The 26,437-nt window shown below is 44.9% G+C and overlaps 1 protein-coding gene across 1 annotated transcript in view; it reads right to left on the bottom strand.

Moving 5' to 3' along the window:
• The window catches only part of LOC140720576 (NACHT, LRR and PYD domains-containing protein 3-like), a 44,379-nt gene extending 32,086 nt beyond the window's left edge, over nucleotides 1-12,293 (bottom strand). The window contains exons 1-4 of the mRNA XM_073035410.1: nucleotides 12,158-12,293; nucleotides 9,040-9,270; nucleotides 1,335-1,661; nucleotides 609-775 (exon numbers count right to left, since the gene is read on the bottom strand). Of these exons, the coding sequence (XP_072891511.1) occupies nucleotides 609-775; nucleotides 1,335-1,661; nucleotides 9,040-9,270; nucleotides 12,158-12,293 (861 nt within the window). The remainder of the gene's footprint in view (nucleotides 1-608; nucleotides 776-1,334; nucleotides 1,662-9,039; nucleotides 9,271-12,157) is intronic.
• Nucleotides 12,294-26,437: the final 14,144 nt, after the last annotated feature.

The raw sequence follows: 26,437 nt of genomic DNA, 5'->3' as shown, positions 1-26,437 counted from the left end.
TACAAGCGGTTCAGAGAAGTCTGGATAGATGCATGAATGATAAGGGTATAGAGCACCATGGCCTGGTGAAGGTTGATGGGAATAGGTAGTTAAGTATTCCAGCATGGAAATAGATGGGCCAACAGGCCGGATTCTGTGCTGTACTTTTTTAGGACTATGGCAGATCAGCCATACATTGTTTGGGAACTCACGGAGCCAAGACCAGATATGTTTAGCAGTTTTCCCTCTGTCAAGTACGGCAGTGAAGCCGGTTGTCTCAGTTTACAATCTGACATTTTAATATTCATCCTGGATTAATGAGATGAGGTAAATCTGCCCGATGGTCCAAACAAGAATTGAAATTAGTTTCAGACTGAATGCCTGTTCGAAGTCCAAATATGCCGCCACTGCTCTGAAATCACAATGATAAATACAGCAGGTGAGAGAAAAAAGCTGAGGCTGATTCTATAGTTCCTAGTGCTCCCCACCTTAACAGCTGAAACCAGATCTACTGGAGACAAGTCAGAGATCAAAGTCTCCATTCCCAGGTAGAACACCAAGAATGTGAAGGAGATTAATTTTAGTCACTATTCCCAGCAGTTCAGTGACAATACACAAACTACACTCACCTCATTTTCTTCTCTACTGAAATGTCCCTCCTTTGTCAACATCCAACCGAGTCTCTCAACCTTTTCTTCAATCGCTTGTTTGAGTCTGTCCTTGTAGAACTTTGTCAGTTGGTACAGTCGATATTCATCCCCCTCTGCAAGGAGGTCAGAGATTGTAAACTCTGGCTCTGTGAATGTAAAAAGGAAAATGTAGGCTTGAACTCAGATATTCTTCATTTCCACCGCTCTCACCAAACTCAACAGAAAAAAACATGACTTGAACCTGCCTACAGACACAAAAACAGATTGATTCCGAATCTCCAACACTGGCCTTAAAACTGAACCAACAATGTTCTAGGCATTACATTAATAGAAGGCCCATATTTAATGCAAATCACTCCATCCCCCATCCGACCCACTCACCTATTTCAGTTTTGGATTGGCAATAAATGCTGGGACTGTCGGTAATATTCACTTCCCAGAGATACCCTCTCCATCCTGACGAATACATTTCCCTTGATTCACATCCGGGAAATACTCTCTTATCTGGACAACTGCATTTCCTCCAATACACATCCTGGAAATCCTCAGAGTAGGTAGTACATGTGGGGTAACGGGTGCCCCACTACACCACATGTACCACACCCACACATCACCCCTCTCTCTGACCAACCCTCCAACAAGGAATCGCATTTACCCTCCTCCCTGCCACATTCTGCAAACACATCACTCTCATACTTCACACACCCGCTGTTTGTTGGGGACTTGACAATTCCGTGTTCAATGAGCTTCCGGGCTGACAGGCAGTCACCTCACTTGTGCCGGTTCTGGGGTCCTGATTGGTTTCTCTGGGCTGACAGGCAGTCGCCTCTCTTGTGCTAGTTCCAGGGTCCTGATCGGTGTCTCTGGGTTGAATTTGCTCCACTTCCGCTGCGGCCATACTGCATTCTGGGACATTGCTCCCAACCGGACCCTGCTTTGGTACATTGCTTCCCTTGTTCCGATCATCTTTCCTCGATGATCCACCTGGCAAAAACCTCTTCACTACTTTCAGTACTCGTTTCGATTTCCTACCTGAAATAAATGATGAATTACAGGTTATACGAGTATGATTTAGAGTTGAGCAAGTCTGATTCAGACTGCAATGGAGCCGTGACTCTGGCTGACCAGATTTGGAGTGGGACTGTGCTGGTTACTGTGAACCGTACATCCTGCTTGGTGACAATCCCAATAAGCCGGTGACTGGACACATTCACTCCCAGTAAAATAACAGGATAGACACAGTAATGCCAATCACAGCAGTTGAATGATGACCACGGGATCTTAATGCAACGGTGTCCATTGATACTGGGAAACTAAACTTACCGGCCTGTAATTTCTCAGATTACTTTTAGATCCTTTTTTAAACAATGGAACAACATGAGCTATCCTCCAATCCTCTGGCACCTCACCCGGAGATAACGATATTTAAATATATCTGCCAGGGCCCCTGCAATTTCAACACTAGTCTCATTGAAGCTCTGATGGAACACCCTGTCAGGTCTTGGAGACTTATGTACTCTGATTTGCCTCAGGATAGGAAGCACCTCCTCCTCTTCAATCTGTATAGGTTCGATGACCTCACTACCTGTTTGCCTTATTTCTGTTCACTCCATGCCAGTTTCCTTAGTAAATAGAGATGCAAAAAGCATGTTTAAGATCTCCCCCATTTCTTTTGGTTCCATACATAGCCGACCACTCAGATCTTCAAGAGGACCTGTTTTACCGCTTACTATGCATTTGTTCTTTATATACCTGAAGAAGCTCTTTGGATTATCCTTCACCTTGACTGCCAACACAACCTCTTGTCTTCTTTTAGCCCTCTTGATTTCTTTCTTAAGTATTTTTGTGCATTTTTATACTCCTCAAGCACCTTATTTCCTCCCTGTTACCTATACATGTTATACATCACTCTCTTCTTCTTTATCAGAGTTCCAATATCCCTGAGAACCAAGGTTCCTTATTCTTATTCACTTTGTCTTTAATCCTGACAGGAACATACAAACTCTGCACTCTCAAAATTTCTCCTTTGAAGGCACACCACTTATCAATCACATACTTGCCAGAGAACAACCTGTCCCAATCCACGCTTTTTAGATCCTTTCTCATTTCTTCAAATTTGGCCTTTTTCCAGTTTAGACACTCAACCCGAGGACCTGATCTATCTTTATTCATGATCAAGTTGAAACTAATGGCGTTATGATCACTGGAACCAAAGTGTTCACCAACACACACTTCCGTCACCTGCCTTAACTCAATTCCTAATAGGAGATCTAATATTACATCCTCCCTAGTTGGTACATCTATATATTGATTTAGAAAACTTTCCTGAACACATTTTAGAAACTTTAACCCATCTAGACCTTTAACAGCATGGGAGTCCCAATCAATGTGTGGAAAAGTAAAATCCCCTGCAATCACAACTTTCTGTCTCCTGCAGTTGTTTGTTATCCCTCTGCAGATTTGCTCCTCCAATTCTCGCTGAATATTGGGTGGTCTATAATACAACCCCATTAATGTGGTCATACCTTTCCTGTTTCTCAGCTCCAACCATATGGCCTCGGTAGACAAGCCCTCTAATCTGTCCTGCCTGAGCACTGCTGTAACATTTTCCCTGACTAGCAGTGCTACCTCCCCACCCTTCATTCCTCTGCCCCTACCAACATTTGAAATATTGGAACTCTGGAACATTAAGCTGCCAGTCCTGCCCCTCCTGTAGCCAAGTTTCACTAATGGCTAAAATGTCGTAATTCCATGTGTCAATCCATGCCCTCAGCTCATCAGCATTCGCCACAATACTCATGCATTAGAATAGACACACCTCAGAAGATTATTACCACCACAAAAGAGTTTTTCTGACTTTGCATGAACTTTTAACATTATTTATTTTCATCCCCGTTCCACTATCTGCTCTGGAGCTTTGGTTCTACAGAATGGACTAGATTAAGCTGGAAAGAGTTTAGTGGAGAATGACCAGTACGTCACTGGACTAAGATGTTGGGTTTTCTGTTATAGGGTTGGTCTGGGACCGTTTGCCCTGGATAATTGGTGCTTGAAGGGTGACCTTACACACGTACATAAAAATAATCAGGGACGTAGATAGGGTAGATGGTCATAGTCTTTTTCCCGGGGTAGAGGAGTCTAAGACTCGAGGGCAGAATTTAATATGGACCGAAGGGGCATTCGTTCACGTGGCGGGTGATGGGTATAAATTACATGCAGCCAGAGGAGGCAGTAAACACAAATAAGTTTACAATGTTGAGAGGATGTGGGCAGGGGAAAGGATAGAAGTATATAAGGGAAATTTGGGAAAAGCTGTTGGAAATGGAGCAAACACAAAAGACATTTGGATCAGCATGAATTAGCTAGGCCGAAGGACCTGTGTCCAGGCTGTTATGTCTGTTTTATTCCCCCCAGAATCAGAGTTGAGCACAATCACAGTGCCTATTGGGGACTGAGACATTTGCTCATTGGCTATACCGGGTTTTCCATCAGAGATCCTGGGAATTTTAAATCCAGGTAGCAGGCCAACTTAATAGGGAAATATTAAGAACTCACATTCCCCATTTGTACACAGCGCAGACATGGATTCGGGTATTAAAATACTGAAGCAAACCACATATTTATCCAGAATGAGATGTCATCTGATCTTCAACCATTCCCAATGCTGCCAATGTTCTTGGCTCGGCTACAGAAAACAGATTTCAGAAACTCCCCTCATCTCCTTTCCACAGCAGCCAAGAAAACCAGGAGGGAGTTGATAGGTGCCTTTCCAAATCCTGAAATGCTCGTTTATCACACATTCTCTGAATTCCTGGAAATGCTCCTACCGTCTGGTTCTGAATTTTATAAATGAAAGTTGGAGATATCTTACACATCAGGGCCTGTCTCGAGCTGAAGCAGAAACTGACCCTGGACTTTTACATAGCCCACAAGCCCGCTATTGCATTCCTGTGTTTCACTCACAGCCACCTGATCCAGGAGTACCTGCTCCTTTCACTCAGGTGAAGCGTTGAAGCTCACTCAGGTGAGTGCAGTGATTCGACCATTACCGGTGTCAGGTCCCTGAGCTGGAACTGTTAGATCAAGGCCGCTTTACCAGTGGGATCAATGATACTGCTTGATGAAAGTTTTATGTGCCCAGTTAGCGTCTGTACTAGTGTGTGCCAACAGGACAGAAGTTCAGTTAGAATGATCCCAGTGATCATACCTTTGTCCATTCTGTATCTGACTGACGATTGTTGATTGCCGTCGTCTTGTTTAAACTTTGGTCCCGGAGCAGAAAAGCTACACCTGCTGGTGATACCCTGAATTACAAACAAGCAGACAGTGAGTCAGGGAGAGTACGATTACAGTTTTTGCAAATAACAGTATCGCCATCCACTGTATCAGAGCATCTGTTGTCTTAGGGACAAAACATTCCCTGTTAACATGAACTCCCACACCATGTCTGTGTTTGTCCAGTGCATCTACTGATAGAGTTACAGAGCAACAGAGCACAGATAGAGACCTTTCAGCCCAATGAGACAATGCTGACCACAGTGCTCACCGAGATGGTCCCAATTTCCTGTGATGGGCCCATTTCCCTACTGGCCTCTTCACTCCACCTACACATCCCAACTGCTTCTGGAATTATACAATTGGGTCTGCCTCATCCAATTCCTCTGGCAATTCCCTCCACATAATCACCAACCTCTATATGAAACCGTTGTTGCTCGCGTTGGTTTTTCAATCTATTTACCACTCCTCTGCCCATTTAGATCCCCAATAAGCTACCATAATCTTCACCGTGAACACCATCCACTAATTTTGTGCCATCTGCGAACTTACTGGTCAAGCCTTGTACATTCACATCCAAATGTTTGGAGGACTGTAACTGTTCTGGAACCTGGTGTTGCATGTCCTGAGACACCTGTACCTTCTACCTGATGGCAGCAGCGAGAAAAGTGCATTGCCTGGGCGGTGAGGATCTTTGATGATGGATGCTGCTGTTCTACGGCAACATTTCATGTAGATAAACTCAATATTTGGGAGACCTTTACCCGTGACATACTGGACCAAGTCCAGTACCTTTTGAAGGATTTTCTGCTCAAAAGCATTGGTGTTCCCCGATCAGTCCATAATGCAGCCAATCAGCAGACTTTACACCACACATCTGCAGAGGTTTGCCAACGTTTCTGTGACATACCAAATCTCCACAGACTCCTGAGGAAGTAGAGGCACTGTCGTACTGTCTTCACAATTATATTTATATGATGGGTCTGGGACAGGACCTCTGAGAGTGGGACCCAAGAATTTAAAGTTACTGACCCCCTCCAACTCTGACTCTCCAATGAGTACTGGCTCAGGCACCTCTGGCTTCCCTCTCCTGGATTCTACAATCAGATTCTTGGTCTTATTGATATTGAGTGAGAGGTTGTTGTTATTACACCAGTCAGCCAAGTTTTCAGTCTCCCTCCTGTATGTTGATTCACCTCCCCTTTTGATAGAGATCACAACAGAGGTATCATCATCAAACTTATATATGGTGGTGGAGCCATACTTAGCAGCACAGTCACAGGTGTAAAGCAAGTAGAGCAGGGGGCTAAGTACACATCCCTGTGGTATTCCAGTGCTGATGGAGATTGTGGAGGAGATGTTTTTGCCAATCTGAACTGAGTGGGGTCTACAAGTGAGGAAATCCAGGATCCAATTTTACAAGGAGGTATTGAAGTCAGGGCTTGGAGCTTACTGATTAGTTTTGAGGGAATTATGGTTTTAAAGATACTTTGATAATTCTTACTTTGAACTTCCTCAGCATCCCGTACGAGGCAAATGACATCGAGCTGCAGCCCCAGTTCCTTAACACATTCTCTGAGGAGTTGCAGCTTTGTGCACCTGGTGCAGATGTAGTCATCTGGGAGGCTGTAGATCTCCCAGAATTTCCAGTGATTTCTCTTTTTTTATTTTGAACAATGCAAATATTGACTGATTTCACGATGCTTGTGCCGTCCTGAACAGATTTTGCAGAAATGCAATGCCCATATTCATTAGTTTTCTCTTCATTCCAATACAGTGCATACAGTCAATGTTCACAACATCCACCCCCAATACCTCCCCACCTCACTGTCAATCTGTTACATCTCCTCCTGAGGTCACTTGTCTCTTTCACTGAGGGGCAGTGATCAGAGAATGAAAAAAAAACATGCGGCACTCCTTTTTGGGCTCACAGCCACTTAACAGTGGCTCACCAACGGTAACCGAAAAAGCAAGTAACAAAGCTCTACATCATGTACTGTGAGTTTAATTATGAGCGAGAGTAACACGGCAACATTCTGTAACAATGAAATTAAAGTTGTAATAGCTCCTTTTACACTGCCTCATTCTGCAATTAATTCAACATCTGCTGGTGATGCTTCCCCCAGCTCCCTGCCAAAGGGGGCGAGGGTCCTCTCCCAATCCCGACCCCGCAGACGATCCCAACACAGAATAGAAAGGAAGCCACGGCCCGTTTAGGAACAGTGACTTTTGACTTTTCCAGTACGTTCAACACTATCCACCCTGCTCTGCTGGGTGAGAAACTGGCAGTGATGCAGGTGGATGCTTCTCTGGTGTCATGGATTATTGATTACCTGACTGGCAGACCACAGTACGTGCGCTTACAACACTATGTGTCAGCCAGAGTGGTCAGCAGTACTGGGGCTTCACAGGAGACTGTCCTGTCTCCCTTTCACTTCACCATCTACACCTCGGACTTCAACTACTCCACAGCCTTACCATCTTCAGAAGTTTTCTGATGACGCTGCCATAGTTGGATGCATCAGCAAGGGTGATGAGGCGGAGTACAGGGCTATGGTGGAAAACTTTGTCACATGGTGCGAGCAGAATCATCTGCAGCTTAATGGGAAAAAGACTAAGGAGCTGGTGGTGGACCTGAGAAGGGCTAAGGCAACGGGGACCCCTGTTTCCATCCAAGGGATCAGTGTGGACATGGAGGAGGATTACAAATACATGGGGATACGAATGGACAATAAACTGGACTGGTCAAAGAACAATGAGGCTGCCTACAAGAAGGGTCAGAGCCGTCTCTATTTCCTGAGGAAACTGAAGTCTTTTAACATCTGCCGGACAATGCTGAGGATGTTCTACGAGTCTGTGGTGGCCAGTGCTATCATGTTTGCTGTTGTGTGCTGGGGCAGCAGGGTGAGGGTAGTAGACACCAACAGAATCAACAAACTCATTCGAAAGCCCAGTGATATTGTGGACGTGGAACTGGACTCTCTGACGGTGGTGTCTGAAAAGAAGATGCTGTCCGAGTTGCATACTATCTTGGGGAATGTCTCCAATCCACTCCATAATGTACTGGTTAGGCACAGGACTACATTCAGCCAGAGACTCATTCCACTGAGATGTAACACTGAACGTCATAGGAAGTAATTCCTGCCAGTGGCCTTCAAACTTAACAACTCCTCCCTCGGATTGTCAGACACCCTGAGCCAATAGGCGGGTCTTGGATATTTTTTTCCACTTGGCATGATTAACCTATTATTATTTAATTGTTTATGGTTTTATATTGCTATATTTCTTCACTATTCTTGGTGGTGTGGCAGTAACGAAACCAAATTTCCCACATGATCAATAAAGTATGTCCGTCTGTCTGTCTGCCTTGTCCAAACGGGCGAAAGATGGGTGTGCTCCCAGCAACATCCCCTCATCCTCACCCCTCCTGAGGAGCAGAATAACAGGGGCTGAGCATAAGCTCATCCCATGCCGTTCGGGGTGAAGGTCCCACAACCCGGACCGACACCGGCAGGTTCGGTCCAGGAAGGTAGGCGAAGGCCGCCAGTTCGATTGAGTTAACGAGACACACTGCCCTGCATCAGACCTCCTCACTCGGGACTGGTCTCAATACTCACCGATGGGAAATTTATGTCTTCACCCCGCATTCAGTGATCCAGCCCTCTGCTCCCCAGCCCGAAACCTATTCAACAAAGAATGGAAAGGAAAACACCGTCCATCCGGGAATGTAAGCATGTGCAATGTGATCAATGCGTCATCAGAGGGGATGACTGTCCAGGGTGATCTGCTTTGGGATGGAGTGGCTGCAGTCGGTGCAGTGTCTTGTTGTTTAGGATTTTCATAAACAACAGTTTTATTGATGTTAACTGGAATTGGCAGCAGGGTAAACACAGATTGCATCAGGTAACAGAACACCTCTCGTCCACAGTCTTGTCTCCTGGGAAACTAAACGCTTTCACAATGTCGACCTTAGGTATCCCTTCCTCTAAAAGTGAGAGTGAATCATTCAGATCGCTGATCACTGAGTGCAATAATGGTTTGTTGGTCATTAAAATTCGCCCTGGGTGGTTTGGACGGAGTTAATGTGGAGTTCGGGGTGTCACAGTGAAGGAACCGGACAGCCAAATGCTCTGACCTTGTGACCTCCAGCCACGGATGGTGCCGCGGCGAACGTCCTGCAAAGCGCAGACGCGGTGCCGACCCCAGCCGTCGCCGGCGGTATTCTTGTACAGGCGGCGGTGAGGAAGGGGCTGATCTCGGGTTTGTGTAAAGAGAGGGCGGGTTGCAGTGGGAAATGTTCGGTTTCGAGCTCTTCCCAACAGCCAGAGGCTCAGGGCTCTCCAGTCTTTCAGTCCCCGTTTTGTGCCTGAGCCGGGATTGTGGGATCAGTTAGATGCGGGTCCCCTTGCTCGGAGCGTGGACCTGCGTGAAGAGGTTCTGTCTGTGTGTGCGGATGTGGGCAGAATGCTGGGAAGGATTTGGGGCGATTGGCACACTAGAGGGAGGGTGGGATATTGAGCGTTATTGGATGCAGTTATTCAACGTGCAGGACGGACATGGGGCAAATTAAGTGGTAAACTAGGGAGGATCTGGTCCAGTGGATATGACAGGATCTGTCAGGAAGCAACAATTTTCTCTTCATATTAATTAATTACTGTCTAATCTTGCTGTTAACATTGTGTTTGTTACAGAGTCCCAGAACCTACAAAGTCTCATCCAGAAAGTCACGAGGCATGGGATAAGTGGATCCTTGGCTGTTTAGATTTAAAAAAACTGGCTTAAAGGAAGAAAGCAGAGGGTAGTTGTGGAAGGAAAGTATTCTGCCTGGAGGTCAGTGAGTAGTGGAGTGCCGCAGGGATCTGTCCTGGGACCACTGCTGTTTATGATTTTTATAAATTACCTAGATGTAGAGGCGGAAGGATGGGTGAGTAAATTTGTGGATGACATGAAAATTGGAGGAGTTGTGGATGGAGCTGTAGGTGGTAGAAGGTTACAAGAGGATGTAAACAGGCTGCAGAGTTGGGCAGAAAAATGGCAGATGGAGTTCAATCCGGACAAGTGTGAGGTGATGCATTTTGGAAGGACAAACCAGAAGACTGAGTACAGGATTAATGGTCAGTTACTTGAGTGTGGATGAACAAAGGGACCTTGAGGTTCAAATCCATACATCCCTCAAGGTCGCTGCACAGGTTGATAGGGTAGTTAAGAAGGCCAATAGGATGCTAGGCTTCATTAACAGGTCATTCCTGCCTGTGACCATCAAACTTTACAACTCATCCCTCGGAGTGTCAGACACCCTGAGCCAATAGGCTGCTCCTGGACTTATTTCAGTTCTTATTATTTAATTATTTATGTTTTTATATTGCTATATTTCTACACTATTCTTGGTTGGTGCGACTGTAACGAAACCCAATTTCCCTCGGGATCAATAAAGTATGTCTGTGATTGAGTTCAAAAGTAGAGAGGTCATGTTGCAACTCTACAAATCTCTGGTGAGACCGCACTTAGAATATTGTGTTCAATTCTGGTCACCTCATTATAGGAAGGATGTGGAAGCTATGGAGAGGGTGCAGAGGAGATTTGCCAGGAAGTTGCTTGGGTTGGAGACAAGTCATATAAAGCAAGGTTAGCAGAGCTGGGACTTTTCTCTTTGGAGCGAAGAATGAGAGAGGTCTTGTTAGAGGTCTACAAGATGAGAGGCATAGATAGTGTGGATAGTGAGTACCTGTTTCCCAGGGCACCAATAGCAAACACCAGAGGATATAGGGACAATATTAAGGGAGGGAAGTTTAGAGGAGACATCAGAGGTAATTTTTTTTCACACAGAGGGTTATGAGTGGCTGGAATGGTGTTGGAGGCTAAAACAAAAGGGATATTTACGAGCCTCTTGGACAGACACATGAATGAAAGAAAAATGGAGGGTTATGGGGTAGTTTGGGTAGTGTGGAAAGAGAAACTATGGAATACCCAGTATCAGAACTGGGACTGTCCAAGATGCTGCTCGTTCTGCTGAACGTTCCCAGCGTTTTCTCTTTTTACTTTAAATGCACAACTATTGACTGATTACAAGATATTTGTGACGGCCTGAACAAAGTTGCACAAATATAATGCCCATATTCATTAGTTTTGCCTTCATTCCAAAACAGGGTTAATACAGTCGATACAGTCAATGCTCTCAGCATCCTCCCCACCCCACTATCAGTCTGTTACATCTACTTCCAAGTCTCCTGACAAAGACTAACAGTGGACATTTTGTAACATTGAAGCTAAAATTGTAATGGCTGTTATTACCATACCACGTGCTGTATTCAATAAATCTTCTGGTAGTTCCAGGTAACAAACACCGATTTCCAAAATAACTCAGTGAGATAAAATACTTCACAATGAAGACAACGACAGAAGAGAGATTGTTGGTATAATCAAAAGTGTGAAACAGGCTGAATAGAGATTGAACAAGATGTTTGATATTCATCATTGAGGTGGTGGGATACAGGCTGGACAGAGGTGGAACAAGATGGTTGATATATATCATTGAGGTGGTGGGATACAGGCTGGACAGAGATTGAACAAGATGGTTGATATATATCATTGAGGTGATGGGATACAGACTGGACAGAGGTTGAACAAGATGGTTGATATATATCATTGAGGTGGTAGGATACAGTCTGGACAGAGGTTGAACAAGATGGTTGATATATATCATTGAGGTGATGGGATACAGACTGGACAGAGGTTGAACAAGGTGGTTGATATATATCACTGAGGTGGTGGGATACAGTCTGGACAAAGGTTGAACAAGATGGTTGATATATATCATTGAGGTGATGGGATACAGACTGGACAGAGGTTGAACAAGATGGTTGATATACATCATTGAGGTGGTGGGATACAGACTGGACAAAGGTTGAACAAGATGTTTCATATATATCATTGAGGTGGTGGGATACAGGCAGGACAGAGGTTGAATGAGGTGAGTGGGGATGAGGAGATTGAACTAGATGGGAAAAGGACCAAGGACAGTCACTGATGGTCTTCCAGCAATACACAGATACCGAATTAAAAATACATATTACTGTGGAGAGCTATGGACAGAGCTGAGCACATCATAGAAACCAACCTCCCCTCCCCTATCTACAGTTCCCACTGCCTCAGTAAAGCAGGCCGTGTACTCAATGATCCCCACAACCTGGGACATTCTCACTTCTCTCCCATTCCCCATCGGGGAGATGCTACAAAAACCTGAAACCATGTACCACCAGGCTCAGGTGCGGTTTCCATTCTGCTGTCCTGAGCAAACTGAATGTCCCCAGTGTGATAAGATGGTCGGCTGACCACACTGTTACTTGAAGTGACCTTACACTTTCGGCACTGCACTTTCTCGCTACCCATAATGCTTTGTAACACTGTTATTGTTTTACCTTGTATCACCTCATTGTGCTGTTTAATGAATTGATGTGTGTAGTTGGTACGCAAGACAAGATTTTCACTGAACCTCTATACATGACAATAATAAACAGATTTCCCACTTTAATGGTGTGGAAATTATTAGACAGCCTGGGTTGCTGAGTTGGATCTTCTGCAGGGAGAGTTAAGTGAAGTGTTGAAATTCTTGTAGGAAACCAGATACAAGGAAAAACATTATCGAACCCAGGTATCGATCCAGGTGAAGTTTGGATCCACAGATGCTGCCCGATCCACTGAGTTCCTCCGGCAGTTTGTTCTTTGGTCTGTATAACCCGTGTTAGTATGGGGAGCGGGATTTTACACCATATTCCAGGTACAATCTCAACAAAACCCAAATAATTGTTAAAGTCATTTTCATTCTTATACCCAATAACTTTTGCAATAAATACAAAGTAGTGTTGACCTCCCTCCCTTCCAACTGCACATCAGTCTATCTCCACTTAATCACACTCAGGATTTCGGTTTGTCCTACATCAGTGGGTGATCTCACATTTCCCACATTGGGCTCCAGTTGACCTGTTGTTCCCACTCAGTTATTTTGCCTCCGTATCCCCGAAACCTTTCGACAAGAGACACAGAACATAGAACAGTAAAGCACAGGAACAGGTCCTGTGGCCCATAATGTTGAGCTGAAACTATTCAGTTAATCAAATTGCCAACTAAACTAATCCCTTCTGCCTACAAAACTTTCCCTCACATTCATGTGTATCTAAACATCTCTTAGAAGTCCCCAATGTATCTGCCGCTACCACCACACCAGCCAGCACATTCTAGCAACCCACCACTGTGTAAAAAAAAACAAAAAAACACTTGACCCTCACCTCTCCTTTCAAACTACCCCTCTCACTTTAAATGCATGCACCTTGATTTAAGACATTTCTACCCCGGGTAAACAGTTATTCTCTGTCTACTCTATCTATTCATCTCGTAACCTTATGAACCTCCATCTCTCACCCCAGCATGCGCTGCTCTGGAGAAAACAACACAAGTTAGTCCAACCTCTCGTTACAGCTCATGCCCTCTAATCCAGGCAGTATCCTGGTAAACCTCCTCTGCATCTCCTCCAGGGCCACTGACATCGTCCTGGAATGAGGCAAACAGAACTCTATGAAATATTTCAGATGTGATCTAACTCATGTTTCATGAAGCTGCAATGTAACTTTCTGAATTTTGAATGCTATGTCTTGACTAATAAAGGCAAGCAAGTCATTTGCCTTCTTAACCACCCTGTCAATATGTGTAACCACTTTGAAGGAGCGATGAGCTTGGGACTCCAAGATCCCTTTGCTCATCGACACTGTTAAGGGTCTTGTAATTACGTATATTAAATCTTTATAATTGACCTACCGAGATGCCAAGATAATCATCACGAATCAAATCTCACTAAGTTTTCTCACGCACTGGTGAATTTATTGCCAGGTGCGCATGTACGGGAAGATACAGGTACAGAGAAACACTGACTTGTAGAAACATCACAGGCAAGTACATTAAGATAACACACGGAACATAAATTATACAATTCTGTATCATTATTAGTATAGAAATACAAGTTTAATGTCATTACCAATATACAAATATATGTTGTGTCAGTAATCAGAAATATACATTTTGTGTCATTAACAATACATTTTTTTTCAAGAGCTGACTTGGAAATGTTGAAGTTGTTTCCTCAGCAAGGGAACAATTGGGCTCCAAGCACCGGTCTCTCCAACACCCAATGGGAAATCCTGCAGGACCAGTTAGGGTCTGGTTATTCTTCTCCTTAAACACACAGACATCAGGAACAGGAGCAGGCCACTCAGCCCATCCAGTCATTCTATGAGACCCAACATCAGTCCATCCTTGCCCCACAACGTCACTCCAATCCACTTTGCCCAGACCATTGGCCCCACTTGCAGCTCAACAGTCTGCCAGTGTTTGCCTCCCAAAGTGGTGAATAACTCTGCTCGCCACCATCATGGTCTAGGACGTTTCGATAGACGAACCCCTTATGTCCCTTCCTCCACTATTAAAGGGCTCCTTCCCCATCCTGCTCCTTGATTCCGCAATGGAACAAACATCCTCTCAGACTCCATCCTGTCCAACCCCTCTCACACCATCTTTAACCTTTCAGTAAAATCCCTCACCCTTGCACTTCTGCCGAGTTCCCTCCCCATGGGGCCGGCATCAAGCCGATGAACCCAGCGGTCTCCTCCTACCTGTTAGCAGTACATCAGACTCCAGCCGCAGGGGACTCCTCACAAACGCCCCCGACTTCCCTCGGAGGGAAGTGGAAATAAATCAAAAGCAGGACATTTACTTTGGGATTGGTTCCGCTTTGACGGAGAGTTTGACGCGGCAGCGAGAGATGGAGGCAGCGGAGGTAACGTCCTCTCAGCTGCTCTGCCTCCACTATTGGGTGTAATCAGTGATTAACATGGCTTCACACCTATGTGAAAAGTGTAACTCCTCTGTTGATTGTGACGTGAGGTGGGTGGGTGAGGTAATTGTCACCTTAGCAGGTCAAGTTCGACCGTCTCAGCGTCAGTGTGACTTAAGGAACTGCACACGTGACTTCAGATCCCGGTGTGGGGGAACCCACACGTGACATCAGGCATGTGGCGAGGTTATTAAACTTGAACATAAATTGGACAATCATTGTATCATAAACAAAATACATGAATTTAGATGTTTTCAGTCAATATCATACTTGTAAATATTGCATTTTGTCCCTCAGATAAATTGCTAATCAGGCACGGAACAACCATGCTCCAAGCATCTGTCCCCACAACACCCACTGGGACAGACTGCAGGCCCAAGGTGGGTCTGTTTACTCCGTTGTTTAAACCCAGACACCTCAAACAAAAGGCAGCCACCGGGTCCCTCCAGCCCATTGTGTCAGAGAGTGAGATCGTGACTTGCTCTCAAAATCACTCCCCTCCCCACACCGCACTTGCAGGGCAACACTTTACCGGTGTTGGCTACAAATACTGTATACTGAAGCATTCTTCATCCTCGCTAGTTCAGAGAAGATACACCCCCTGTTCTCCCACTTAAATATGTCACCTTTCCAGCTTCGCCAGCTCCTCGGCGAGGAAGAGTGGCATTAAAAAAACGAGCTTGTTGGATCTTTCCCGGGAGTCAGGTTAAGAAACACGTGGTGTGGTCTACGGAGGGAACTCCTTAATGACGGAACTCATATCCCCACTGGTTGGCATGCTAAATTGGCATTTGCTATCACCAATGAGAAACAAGTAAATCTCACGTCACTGCACAAGACATACCGGGCACATGCAGTATGCCCAAATCGTCTCAACGTCCGCCCGGGAGCGTGAGGGTGACGAAGCTCCGTGAGAGGGCGTGCGGTAGATGGGGAGACTGTAGAGTCGGTAACAGGGAACGGGGAGGACGTCCCTCAGTCCCGTACCGCGCTGGCCAGCTCACCGAATGGTTCATGGTCGATTCGCAACCCGCTGGGGTACAACATTAACACACAAATCTCGATGTATATTGTCAATCGATGTAGTTTTTCTTTTCAGTTCCACAGTATAATTAATATGCAGAAGTTATATCGTCTTTCACTAATTGAACTGTCAGAACTTTTCTAATCAACACAACAAATGCAGAAGTGGAACAGTCGGCCCTCAGAAACTGCTGCTGATCTGATTTAAACTTTTGTTACGCATTCTCCCATGTTCATCTTGATACCACTTCAACACCACTCTTTGTAAAGAAATTGGGCTTTGAATCGAAACACTGGTCAATGACTACAAAGAATTCCTAACTGCTGCGATTAACACCGGCAAAAATATCGGAGGGTGAGAGGGGAAGTGAGGGAGGGGGAGTGATGGGGAGGATGCTGTTGCTTTTCCCTACAGGATGCCCTCTGCACAGCCAATCCTTCCACAGTCTCTACTTTAATATCAGCTGCTTCATCATCTTCACCCAACACGTTGCTTCCCATCCCGAATGATTGAGTTTAAACCGATTCCGGCAGCAAGGACATTTGTTCATATAGTAAGATTGTGGTACAGGTATTAGCCGTGCCTTTGATACAGGGTCAAATAGGAACATTGTATATACTTAATCAATGTAATGTTTCTTGTCAGTTCCACAATAAAATTAATTTGCTGATGATATATTGTGTTACACTAATTAAACTGTCAGATCTTTTCTAATCAATACACAAAATGCATAAGTGGACCACTCGGCTGTCTGAAACTGCTGCTGACCTGATTTAAACTTTCATTACGCATTGCCCCATGTTCATCTCGATAACACTTCAAACCCAGTCTTTATGAAGAAACTGGGCTTCGAATGGAAACAAAGGCTTTACTTTCACTGGTCAATGAGTAGAACGAGTTCCTAACTCCCCCGATTAACTCCAGCCAAAAAAAAGGGAGGGTGAGAGACGGAGTGGAGAGGGGAAACTGTTGCTACTTTTCACTGCACGGTGCCCTTTCCACAGCTAATCCTTCCACAGTCTTTCTGAACATTGCAACTACCTTAATATCATCTCCTTCATCATCTGACCCAACACGCTGCTTCCCATCCAAAAATGACTGAATTTAAACCAATTCCGGCAGCTCCAGCAGTCCTGGCTGCAAGGGCATTCGTTCATGTCGAGTACAGGTATGACCCGTGATTTGGTACCGGGTCAAATGGGAACATTTCAAAACCTAGTTCTGTTTAATCACAGGTTCACAGGTTCGGACAATTTATTGGAAGAAGTCTACTTGATGACGCCAGGTATGTAAATGTAAATTATTGGTTGGCATTTGCTAGTTAAGACTGAATGAAATGTGATGCCGGGACATTTGGCTTCAAGAGGGTTTGCTCTTAGCAGAGGCTTGCACGACGATATACTCGAGGGCAACAATATCATTGCAGCTTGCAATAGACAGAGGGGTTAATGATATGTTGCTATAGTTCATAGTGATTCCACATTTCTGCAATCACTACAGCAGGAAGCGCTGCGGGTCTCATAAAGGGAGAAAATTCTCAACGCATTTTGAGATGATTGCCACCTAACACAGCCAAGCAAGGAAACAGCAGAACCGATAAGAGTTTGAAATGAGCAAGCAATGTGAGGGAATGTGTGTGGCTTCACACAGCTGATGCTGACAGCAATGAGCAAATCTGGAGTGATTGCAACTGACATAACTGGCACTTCTACATTTATTCAGTCCCACTCCAGCTATTTCCTACCTTCCTTGGTACAGAAATGTAATGTCTGAAGGACCGGTGTTTGAGTAAATGAGACTCACCAAACTTTCTCCTGACTGAATCAATGGAATCTCCGAGTCAGATGGGTTCTCTCCAGTTGATGCTCTCAATCCTCGGGCTGGTTCACTTGTTGCTGTTCCCTCATCTTCAGTCGTGGTTTGCTTCCAGTTGTGGGTTTTTCTTCCAGTAAATCTCTCACTGCAGATCTAACTTTAACCAGAGAGACGATGAAGCACGTTAACAAGACAAAGGAGAACCAAGCATTAAACTGAAATTTAAATCTTGAACGCATAAATAATGATCCAAGTGAAGAAATCTGTAACTGTCCCTCACACTTTACAAAACCTGACATGGAATACAAAGGAACACACACAAAATGCTGGAGGAATTCATCAGGCCAAGCAGCATCTGTACGTCGACTCGACTCTCTTCCATAGCATGCCTGGCCTGCTGAGTTCCTCCAGCATTCTGTGTGTGTTGCTTCGCAGCATCTGAAGTTTTTCTCTTGTTTGTGATGGGATACACATACCGGGGCCCAGTCAAGGTATAAGATACAAGTCAAAATACATAGGAGTTAAATTAGGTGATTCGGTCATTCTAGTCTGTTCCATAATCAGTCATGGAGGATTATTTTTCCAACCCCGTATTCTTGCTTCCCTGCTATAATACTCAACCTATTTAGCAATTCAGAACATGAATGTACCCAACGATCGCCTCCACCACCCTCTGTGGCATCGAATTCCACATATCAACCAACGTTTGGCTAAAGTAATTGCTCTCATCTCAGATCTAAATTGAAGCTTCTTTATTCTGAGGCAGCACTCTCAGATCCCAGACACTCTGTCTAATCAATACACCCTCTCCATTCCCACTGTATCCAGGCTTGTTGTTATTTAGTTGGTGTAAATAATCACTCCCCCCCCCCCCCCCCACAACCACCATCCCTCTGAACTCCACTGAACTCAGGCCCAGGGCTATCACATGCTCCACATACATAAAGCTCATCATTCCTCAGCTTATTTTGTGAACCTTGTTATCAACAATTGTGCTGAACACATGTCGAGGATTAAAAGGACAACTGGTACCAGGATAATTCACAGGGAAAAGCTCTGATTTCTTTACTGTTCTACAATCATAAAATGAGTGCAGCTGCACTGCTCCATTCGCAGGAAATTTAACATGTTCCAGAGTGAATGTAATAAAGAGAAACTGGAATCACTGGAAATGCTCAGCAAGTAAGGAACTGCCGTGGGGAGAGGACCAAGTTAATAATTCGGTTTCCTAACCTTTCATCAGAATGGATTCAAATATTACCCAGTTTTTACTGGAAATCTTGTGTTGTTCTCCTTGGAGTGGCGGAGACTGAGGAGAAATCTCTTAGAGGTTTATAAGATTATGAAATACATTGACAGAGTAGTCAGGGAGTATCTCTTCGCTGGTTAGAAATGCCTAATAGCAGAGGACATGTAATGAAGGTGTGAGGGCGTAGATGCAAAGGAAATGTGAGGGTGTTTTACTCAGGGAGTAGTGAATACATGGAATGAGCTGCCTGTTGTGGTGGTGGAAGACAATACATCGGAGTCTTTGAAGACACGTTTAGATAGGCACATGGGTGTGAAGAGGATATGGATATTGTGTAAGTCGGACGGATTAGTTATTTTTTGGGGGGAGGCTTGATTTCTTGTTTAGCTGGTTTGGCACACCATTGTGGCCAAAGGGCCTGTTTCTGTGATGCACTGTTCCATGTTCTGTTCTATCTCCAGCATCCTGAGTTTCTCTTTGAATCCCACTGGCAGATAGACAGGTGAGAGTGAGGGGGAATTTCCAAATGTGAATTGAATTCTGAAACCCCGGTCTATTTCTACTGGTGCAATCACAAAACAACATGTTTAATCACAGGCTCACACTATGAGGGACAGAATTGGAAATTCAATTCCCTGCTTTTCTTCCAAAGGAACAATAGAATCAAATTTCTGAGCACAGAACAGAAATACTAACTGATCATTTCATAAACCCTGGAAACTTGATCCCCGAATTAATTTTATTTGGTTAAAAAATTAGTGGCATCTATTCTGGGACCCAACCTCACTGGGTCACTGCCCACACCGAGAGTTTAGCACATCTTTCCCATTTTCCACATTGGGTGGCATCAACACAGATTCAACCTGATAGTTTTCAACCAAATTTCCCAGTTCCATACAACTGCGCTTCCCAAGAGACTTAACCCATTCCAAAGCAATGTACTAAAAAGCTGAAAACAAAATGAACATTCAACAGATAAAGATGTGGAAAGATGATTTTTCAGGTCCAACACCCTGTATCGAAATGGCTTTGAACATTTTTTGATTTGATTTCAGGTCTCCAGCATCTTGAGTGTTATTTTTAATAAACAGCTGCTCACAGACAGGCGACAGTGAGTGTTAATTTCCAAACACGGTGAGGATACTGAACCCGAGGTAGATAACCAACGATGCAAACACTGAACAGCTCACTCCAGGTACTCACTGCCTCTGTGTATTGAGATTAACTCGCAGGTCTATTCAATCTGTCTGCTCTATTGTATCTGTGCCCTTCGGTTCGGACTCGCTAACCCTGTGAAACGAACAGTGGTGTATGTGGCTGGGCATCAAGGGTTTATAGACTACGTAAGGCTTGACTGTACCAATGATGCCCCCCTCCCTGGCACTCCAAACAATGCCTCGAAGCATGCAACACAAGCCAGCCAGGAAAGCTACTTTCCTCAGAGCTGAGCATCCAATAACGGTAACAGCAAAGGTAATGAGGACTCTGGCCAGAAAGCATCCAGGCTGAGCTCACAGAAAGAGTGTACATATGCACACTGATGTCTTCACAGCTATCATCAACACTTCACTCATCCAGGCTGCTGTTCCCACGTGCTTTAAATCAACCACCATTATCCCTGTAACAAGGAACCCTACATATTCGGAACAAAGTGACCTACTGCCCAGTGAAGATGTCTCCAATCAGCATTAAGTGCTTTGATCGGCTGATAGTGGCACAAATCAAAAACTCCAATCCTTGTTCACTGGTCACTCACCAGTATGCTTACCGACTGAATCGCGAAGTGGCAGATGGCATTGCATCTCTCATTCTCCTTGGCCTGATAGGCCTTAAAAAAAGACAATTAGGTCAAAGTGTTGGTTCTGGATTTCATTTCGGCATTCAACGCTTTTGTCCCACAAACCTTGGTGAACAAATTCCCACGCCTCTGTCTAAAGACGCCACTGTGCAACTGGGTTGTGTACTCCCTAACCGACAGACGACAGACAGTCAGAGTGCACAACTGGTCCTCCCTTCCCATCATCGTCAACTCTGTGACCCTCAGCCTTGTGCTCAGACCATTGCTGTCCACTCTGCTCACACGATTGCAATTCCAGACTCCCGAACAAGACCGACCTGCCATCAAGCACATATTCACAGAAAGATGGTGGAAAAGGTCCCACACACCCTGGTCAGGGACTGTTTGTCCCACTCACATCAGTCCATCAGGGAAGAGGCTACATAACATCCACGCCAGTAGAATCATCCTCGAAACAGTTATTTTTCCCTTTTTGAATAGTGAAGAAAACTATTGAGGCTTGGTCGACCTCATTAAATTGGTTTACAACCAGTCTGTAGTCAGAACATTTCTTGTAAACATAGCAGGAGTAAATTGGCCACTACCCCACCGAGCCTTCTTGACCCAAGCAGTGAACTCATGGCTTTTGTTCCGCAATGCCGCCGGCTACTTTCTGTAACTGGTCACACTACCCCCCTTCTCCCACCAACTGTTTGCTGTGTATAGAGCCTTTGAACAGAATCAGAGTCTTTGCTTCTACAGGACTTTCAGGAGATCAGCTCGAAACACCCACAATAAACACACTCTCAAAGAGAGAACAACGAACATTTATCGCAAACGGCAAGTTCTGATAAAAGGGAACTCATGTTGCCTGAACAGCTTTGCTTTGCAGTTGTAACACCCGGTTAGAGAACTGTTCCAAACCTCAAACATCTCTTGCAGACTCTCTGGTGTTCACTCCTTTCGTAGCATCAATTCCCTGCTGACACTGGTTTACAATCACACTCATTTTGCATCAAATTTATATCAAAATTGAAAACACTCGGAACCCTCTCTTAATGTCGACGTCGCATCTTTGCTTTTTAGCTGCTGTTCCTTCACAGCATTCGTGTGATCTGTAATAATGAGCACCCAGACCCGGGCATCTTACAGCCGTATCTCCCTAATCGCAAACAGGCCCAACTCAAATATGATGATTTAGAAATAGTAAAAAAAAATTCCATCGAGACCTCCATATCGATACTCAGAAGATCTCGGATACCGTTTTGCAAAACATACAGCTGACACTAAGAAGAACAAAATAAAAAGTAGCGTTTTGATTTTGAGAAACACGGAGAGGACGCTGACTGGGAAGTTCAGAAAACTGTGTGAATGGAGGGAGGGCGGGGAAAACAGAGCCAGATCATGATCATTTTCGTGGCGAAAGGGGTGCAGTAGTAGGGTATATAAACATGAATTCTGTAAACACACTGTAAGGCAGAGGGTGGGGTCTGAGTGCAACTGTGAGCGAATAATCAAAAATGTTATTCATGAATTATCAGACTGGAACAACGTGACACTTCCTACTCCGGGGGGAAAAGGAAGAGGTAATTCACCGAATGAAAAATAATTTGAATAACTTAGAAAAATTTACCAGGGCATTCGGCAGATTCCCACATCGGAGGTTGGTCAAGAAGCTTCAGTGGCTTAACGTTAAGGAAGCGTTGGTAACATAGCTTCGGCTTCGGCTTCCTGGGAGAAGCCAGTAAGCGGTAGAAAATGATTGGTCCTCTGACCGGAGACCAGTGATTAGTGGGGTTCCTCGGGGATCGGTGCTGGGTCCATTGTTGCTTATAAGCTCTGTTAGCACTCTGGTTGATTTAATTACTGCAATGTTTGTTTTTGGTTCAGAGACAGGTAATTTGCATGAGAGATAGTCCGTATTTTTTAAATTGTTTTACAATAACTCTGGAGTCAGAAATTTACTGTAAATATACCACGCAGAAATCGGCCACTCATCCCATCCAGCCTTCTACCCCGTGCAATAAAATCATGGTTTTCGCTCCGCAATCATGCCTGCCGCCTCCCTCTTTCTGTAACCGTTCACACGACCTTTTCCCACCACCGGCCCGCACCCGCTGTTTACTGTCTGCCGTGGCCTTGAAAGGAATCAAAATCTTTGCTGCTACAGGATGTCAGCGTGATCATTTCGAAACACCCACAACAAACAGTCTCAAACATCTGAAATGACAAGTATTGGAAATGGAAATCGTGTTGTCCGAATAGGTTTTTCACATGCTTACTTTGAAAACGTAAACCCTGGTTAGAGATCTGTTTTTAATCTTGACATAAACTGTGGAAAATCTCAATGGCGCTGACAGGAAACTGCAGGATCACAATACAATCGCTGAAAGAAGGGGGTTAAAATGGAGCGAATGAGCTATTGATCACTAATCCAAAACACAGAATGATTTGAAATAAAGATCGAAATAAATATCGGAAGCTGAATTATTCCCACCTAATTCACCAAGAATGTTCAGTCTCCATGAGGATATATTTTCAAGTCGTTTTCTTCCAATTTCATATCAGACAATCAGGCGGACTTCAGTTAGTAGCTGCGGGGGAGGGGCTGGTGTTGCTGTTCAGTGAGACTCACAGCGCGGTTTTCTGTGTCAAGCTGCTGCCTGTCCGCAGGGCGGATTCTCTGCTGAAACCACACAGACCAGTTCGACACTCCACTTAAACTGCACCAAGCTGGCTTAATATTGTATTTAATTCTGTTACAGAAAATAAAGTGTGTGTGTGTGTGTGTGTGTGTGTGTGTGTGTGTGTGTGTGTGTGTGTGTGTGTGTGTGTGTGTGTGTGTGTGTGTGTGTGTGTGTTTGTGTGTGAGAGAGAGAGAGAGCGAGAGAGAGAGAGAGAGAGAGAGAGAGAGAGGCGGGGGGGGGGGGGGTGGTGAGGAGAGAGAGAGAGAGAAATCGAAGAAGGGACCCGGCCCTGCCCTGTGGGACATTTTGGATGTCATTATTCGTGAGCAAGGTTCATCCGCACCGACTCAGTACAAACCGCCCTAGAAAATGTGTATGACTGAAGGTGACGACGTCGTTTCTTTTAATGCATTTGGTCAATAACTAGTTCATTGAACTTGTCAGAACTCCCTTCTCCCCTTGTTTTCCATCACAGTCCCGACAGTAGCCGAGCCCCGCTGTAAACGCTCACTGATCTGCAAAATCGGAGACAACATTTACCTCTGATGTTGATACCGGACGGAGTTCAGCGCGGTCCTGGATACCCGATCATGCACCGAGAATTCAGTCGGTGCTGCTGCTCCCGGGGCGATTCGGTTAGAATGCGTTAGTCGCTCGTTACAGATAGGCAGGTCCGGATGATCCGGGGTAAATGAAGCCGTCCGCAGTTCTGATCCCACACCTCCTCACCAGCCTAGTACAGGTCGGTCAGCGGGAGGAGAGGGGACTAGGACAAATACAGCAAAAACAGACAGAATTACAGAGGCTGTGTGAACGTTCCCTCACGGTCGCAAGAAGTTTCTGTCTGGATTTCCGTGCAAATCTCCCTTTTCCAACTGGCTGTGCGGAGCTTCTCTGGTTTATTCAGCCAATCCCAGGCTGTGAATTGATCCAGCCAGGTTCAGGCTCCACCCTCTTTGTCAACGCGGCTGTCCGCTGCAGGGCGAATTTCAGCTCAAACACTCCACGCCCAGCACAGCTATTTCGAGATCAAATTATTTAAGGCGTTTCAGAGCGGGGAGGATTAATGAAGGAGGGGTGGCGTTACCAGTCAGAGAAAATGTCACGGCAGTGCTCCGTCAGGACAAATTGTAGAACCCGACTAATGAGGCATTCTGTGTGGAAATGAGAAATAAGTAAGTTATGGCCACGGTCATGGGGCGATATTAAAGACAACCCGACAGTCCTAGGGATTTAGAGGAACACATTTGTAAGATCGTATATTGCTGCAAGAAACTTAAGGCTGTTACACTTGGTGATTTTAACTTTCCACATAATGACTGGGAATCCCATACTGTAAATGGACCAGGTGGGATAGAGTTTGTCAAGTGTGTCGAAGAACTTTTCCTTCATCAGTACGCAGAAGCCCAAAAGTAAGCGTGCAATACTGAATCTGCTATGAAGGAATGAGGCAGGACAGGGGACAGAAATTTGTGCAAAGCAACACTTTGCATCCGGTGACCACGATGCCAATAATATGCATCTAAATATACAAAAGGTTCGGTCTGACCCGTGGGTTGGGATTCTGAATTGGAGAATGCACAATTTTGATGGTGTCAGAATGGATCTGGCAAGTGTGGATTGAGACAGGCTGCTGCTTGTGGCGAAAGTGTACTTGGAGGGTGTGATGCCTTCAAAAACGGAATTTTGAGACTACCAGCTTGCAAGTGCCTGGCAGAATGAAAGGTAAGGATAACAAGCGTAGGAACCTTGATATGCAAGAATTATTGAGGCGCCGGTTAAAAGAAGAAAGGAGGTGCATGGCAGAGAATGGCAAGTTGGATCAAATGAGATTCTTATGGAGTATAGTAAGTGCAAGAGAAAGAAATCCGGGCGGCTAAAAGAAGGCATGAAGTTCCTCTGATAGACAAGGTGAAGAGAGTTATTGAGAATTCCACCAACATGATCCGAGCAAAAGGATTGCAAGGGATAAAGCTGGATCACTGGAAGATCAGAATGATAATCTGATGTAGTCTGATGTAGCGTATTTCAGCGGAGTAAGGGATATTTCAGTGTTATGAGAAACGAGCTGGCCAATGTAAATTTGAAGGAGCGGCTGGCAGGGATGTCAGCAGAGTAGCAATGGTGTGAGTTTCTGGAAGAAACGAGGAAGCTGCAGGACACGTGTATTCCAAAAATGAAGAAATGCACCTATGGCAAAATAGTACAACCAGGGCTGAGAAGGGAAGTCAAAGCTATTGTAAAAACAAAAGAAAGGGCATACAACAAAGCAAAAATTCGCAGCAAGATAGGGGATTGGGAGGTTTTTAAAAACTTACAGAGAGCAACGAATAAAATCTGTAGAAGTGAAAAAATATGACAGGAAAGTTACTGACATAGTTAGAGCATTGACTGATTAATAGGAGGCAGAGAGTGGGAATAAAAGGGTACTTTTCTGGTTGGCTGCCAGTAACCAGTGGTGTTCCGCAGGCGTTGGTGTTGAGAGCACTTCTTTCTCTGCTGTGCATTAATGATTTAGATGGTAGAATAGATGGTTTGTCGCCAGGTTTGCAGATGATACGAAGATTGGTGGAGAGGAAGGTAGATTTCAGGAAACAGGTCAGATGCAGAAGGACTTAGACAGATTAGGAGAATGGGCAAGAAAGTGGCAAATATTCGAAAATGCATGTTCATGCACTTTAGTAGTAGAAATAAAAGTGCGTACTATTTTTGTATAACGGGGAGAAAATCCAGGAATCTTAAATGCGGGTGGACTTGGGAGTCCTTGTGCAGAACACCCGGAAGTTTAACTTGCAGGTTGAGTCGGTGGTGATGAAGACAAATGCCATATTTGCATTCATTTCAAGAAGTCTAGAATACAAGAGCAATGATGTGATGCTGAAGCTTGACAAAGCACTGATGAGGCCTCACCTTGAGAATTGTGAACAGTTGGGTCCCTCAGCTTAGAAAAGATGTGTTGGTATTGGAGTGGGTCCAGAGGAAGTTCACAAGGACGATTCCAGGAATGAAACGATTGTCACACGAGGAATGTTTGACGATTCTGGGTCAGCACTCGCTGGAATTCAGAAGGGTGTGGTGGGGGGGGGGGGGGTGATTTC

This window comes from Hemitrygon akajei, unplaced genomic scaffold (genome assembly GCF_048418815.1).
Source record: "Hemitrygon akajei unplaced genomic scaffold, sHemAka1.3 Scf000045, whole genome shotgun sequence".
NCBI lineage: Eukaryota > Metazoa > Chordata > Chondrichthyes > Myliobatiformes > Dasyatidae > Hemitrygon > Hemitrygon akajei.
Note: the sequence above shows the minus strand (reverse complement) of the source record. Positions and strands in the feature narration are given on the sequence as shown.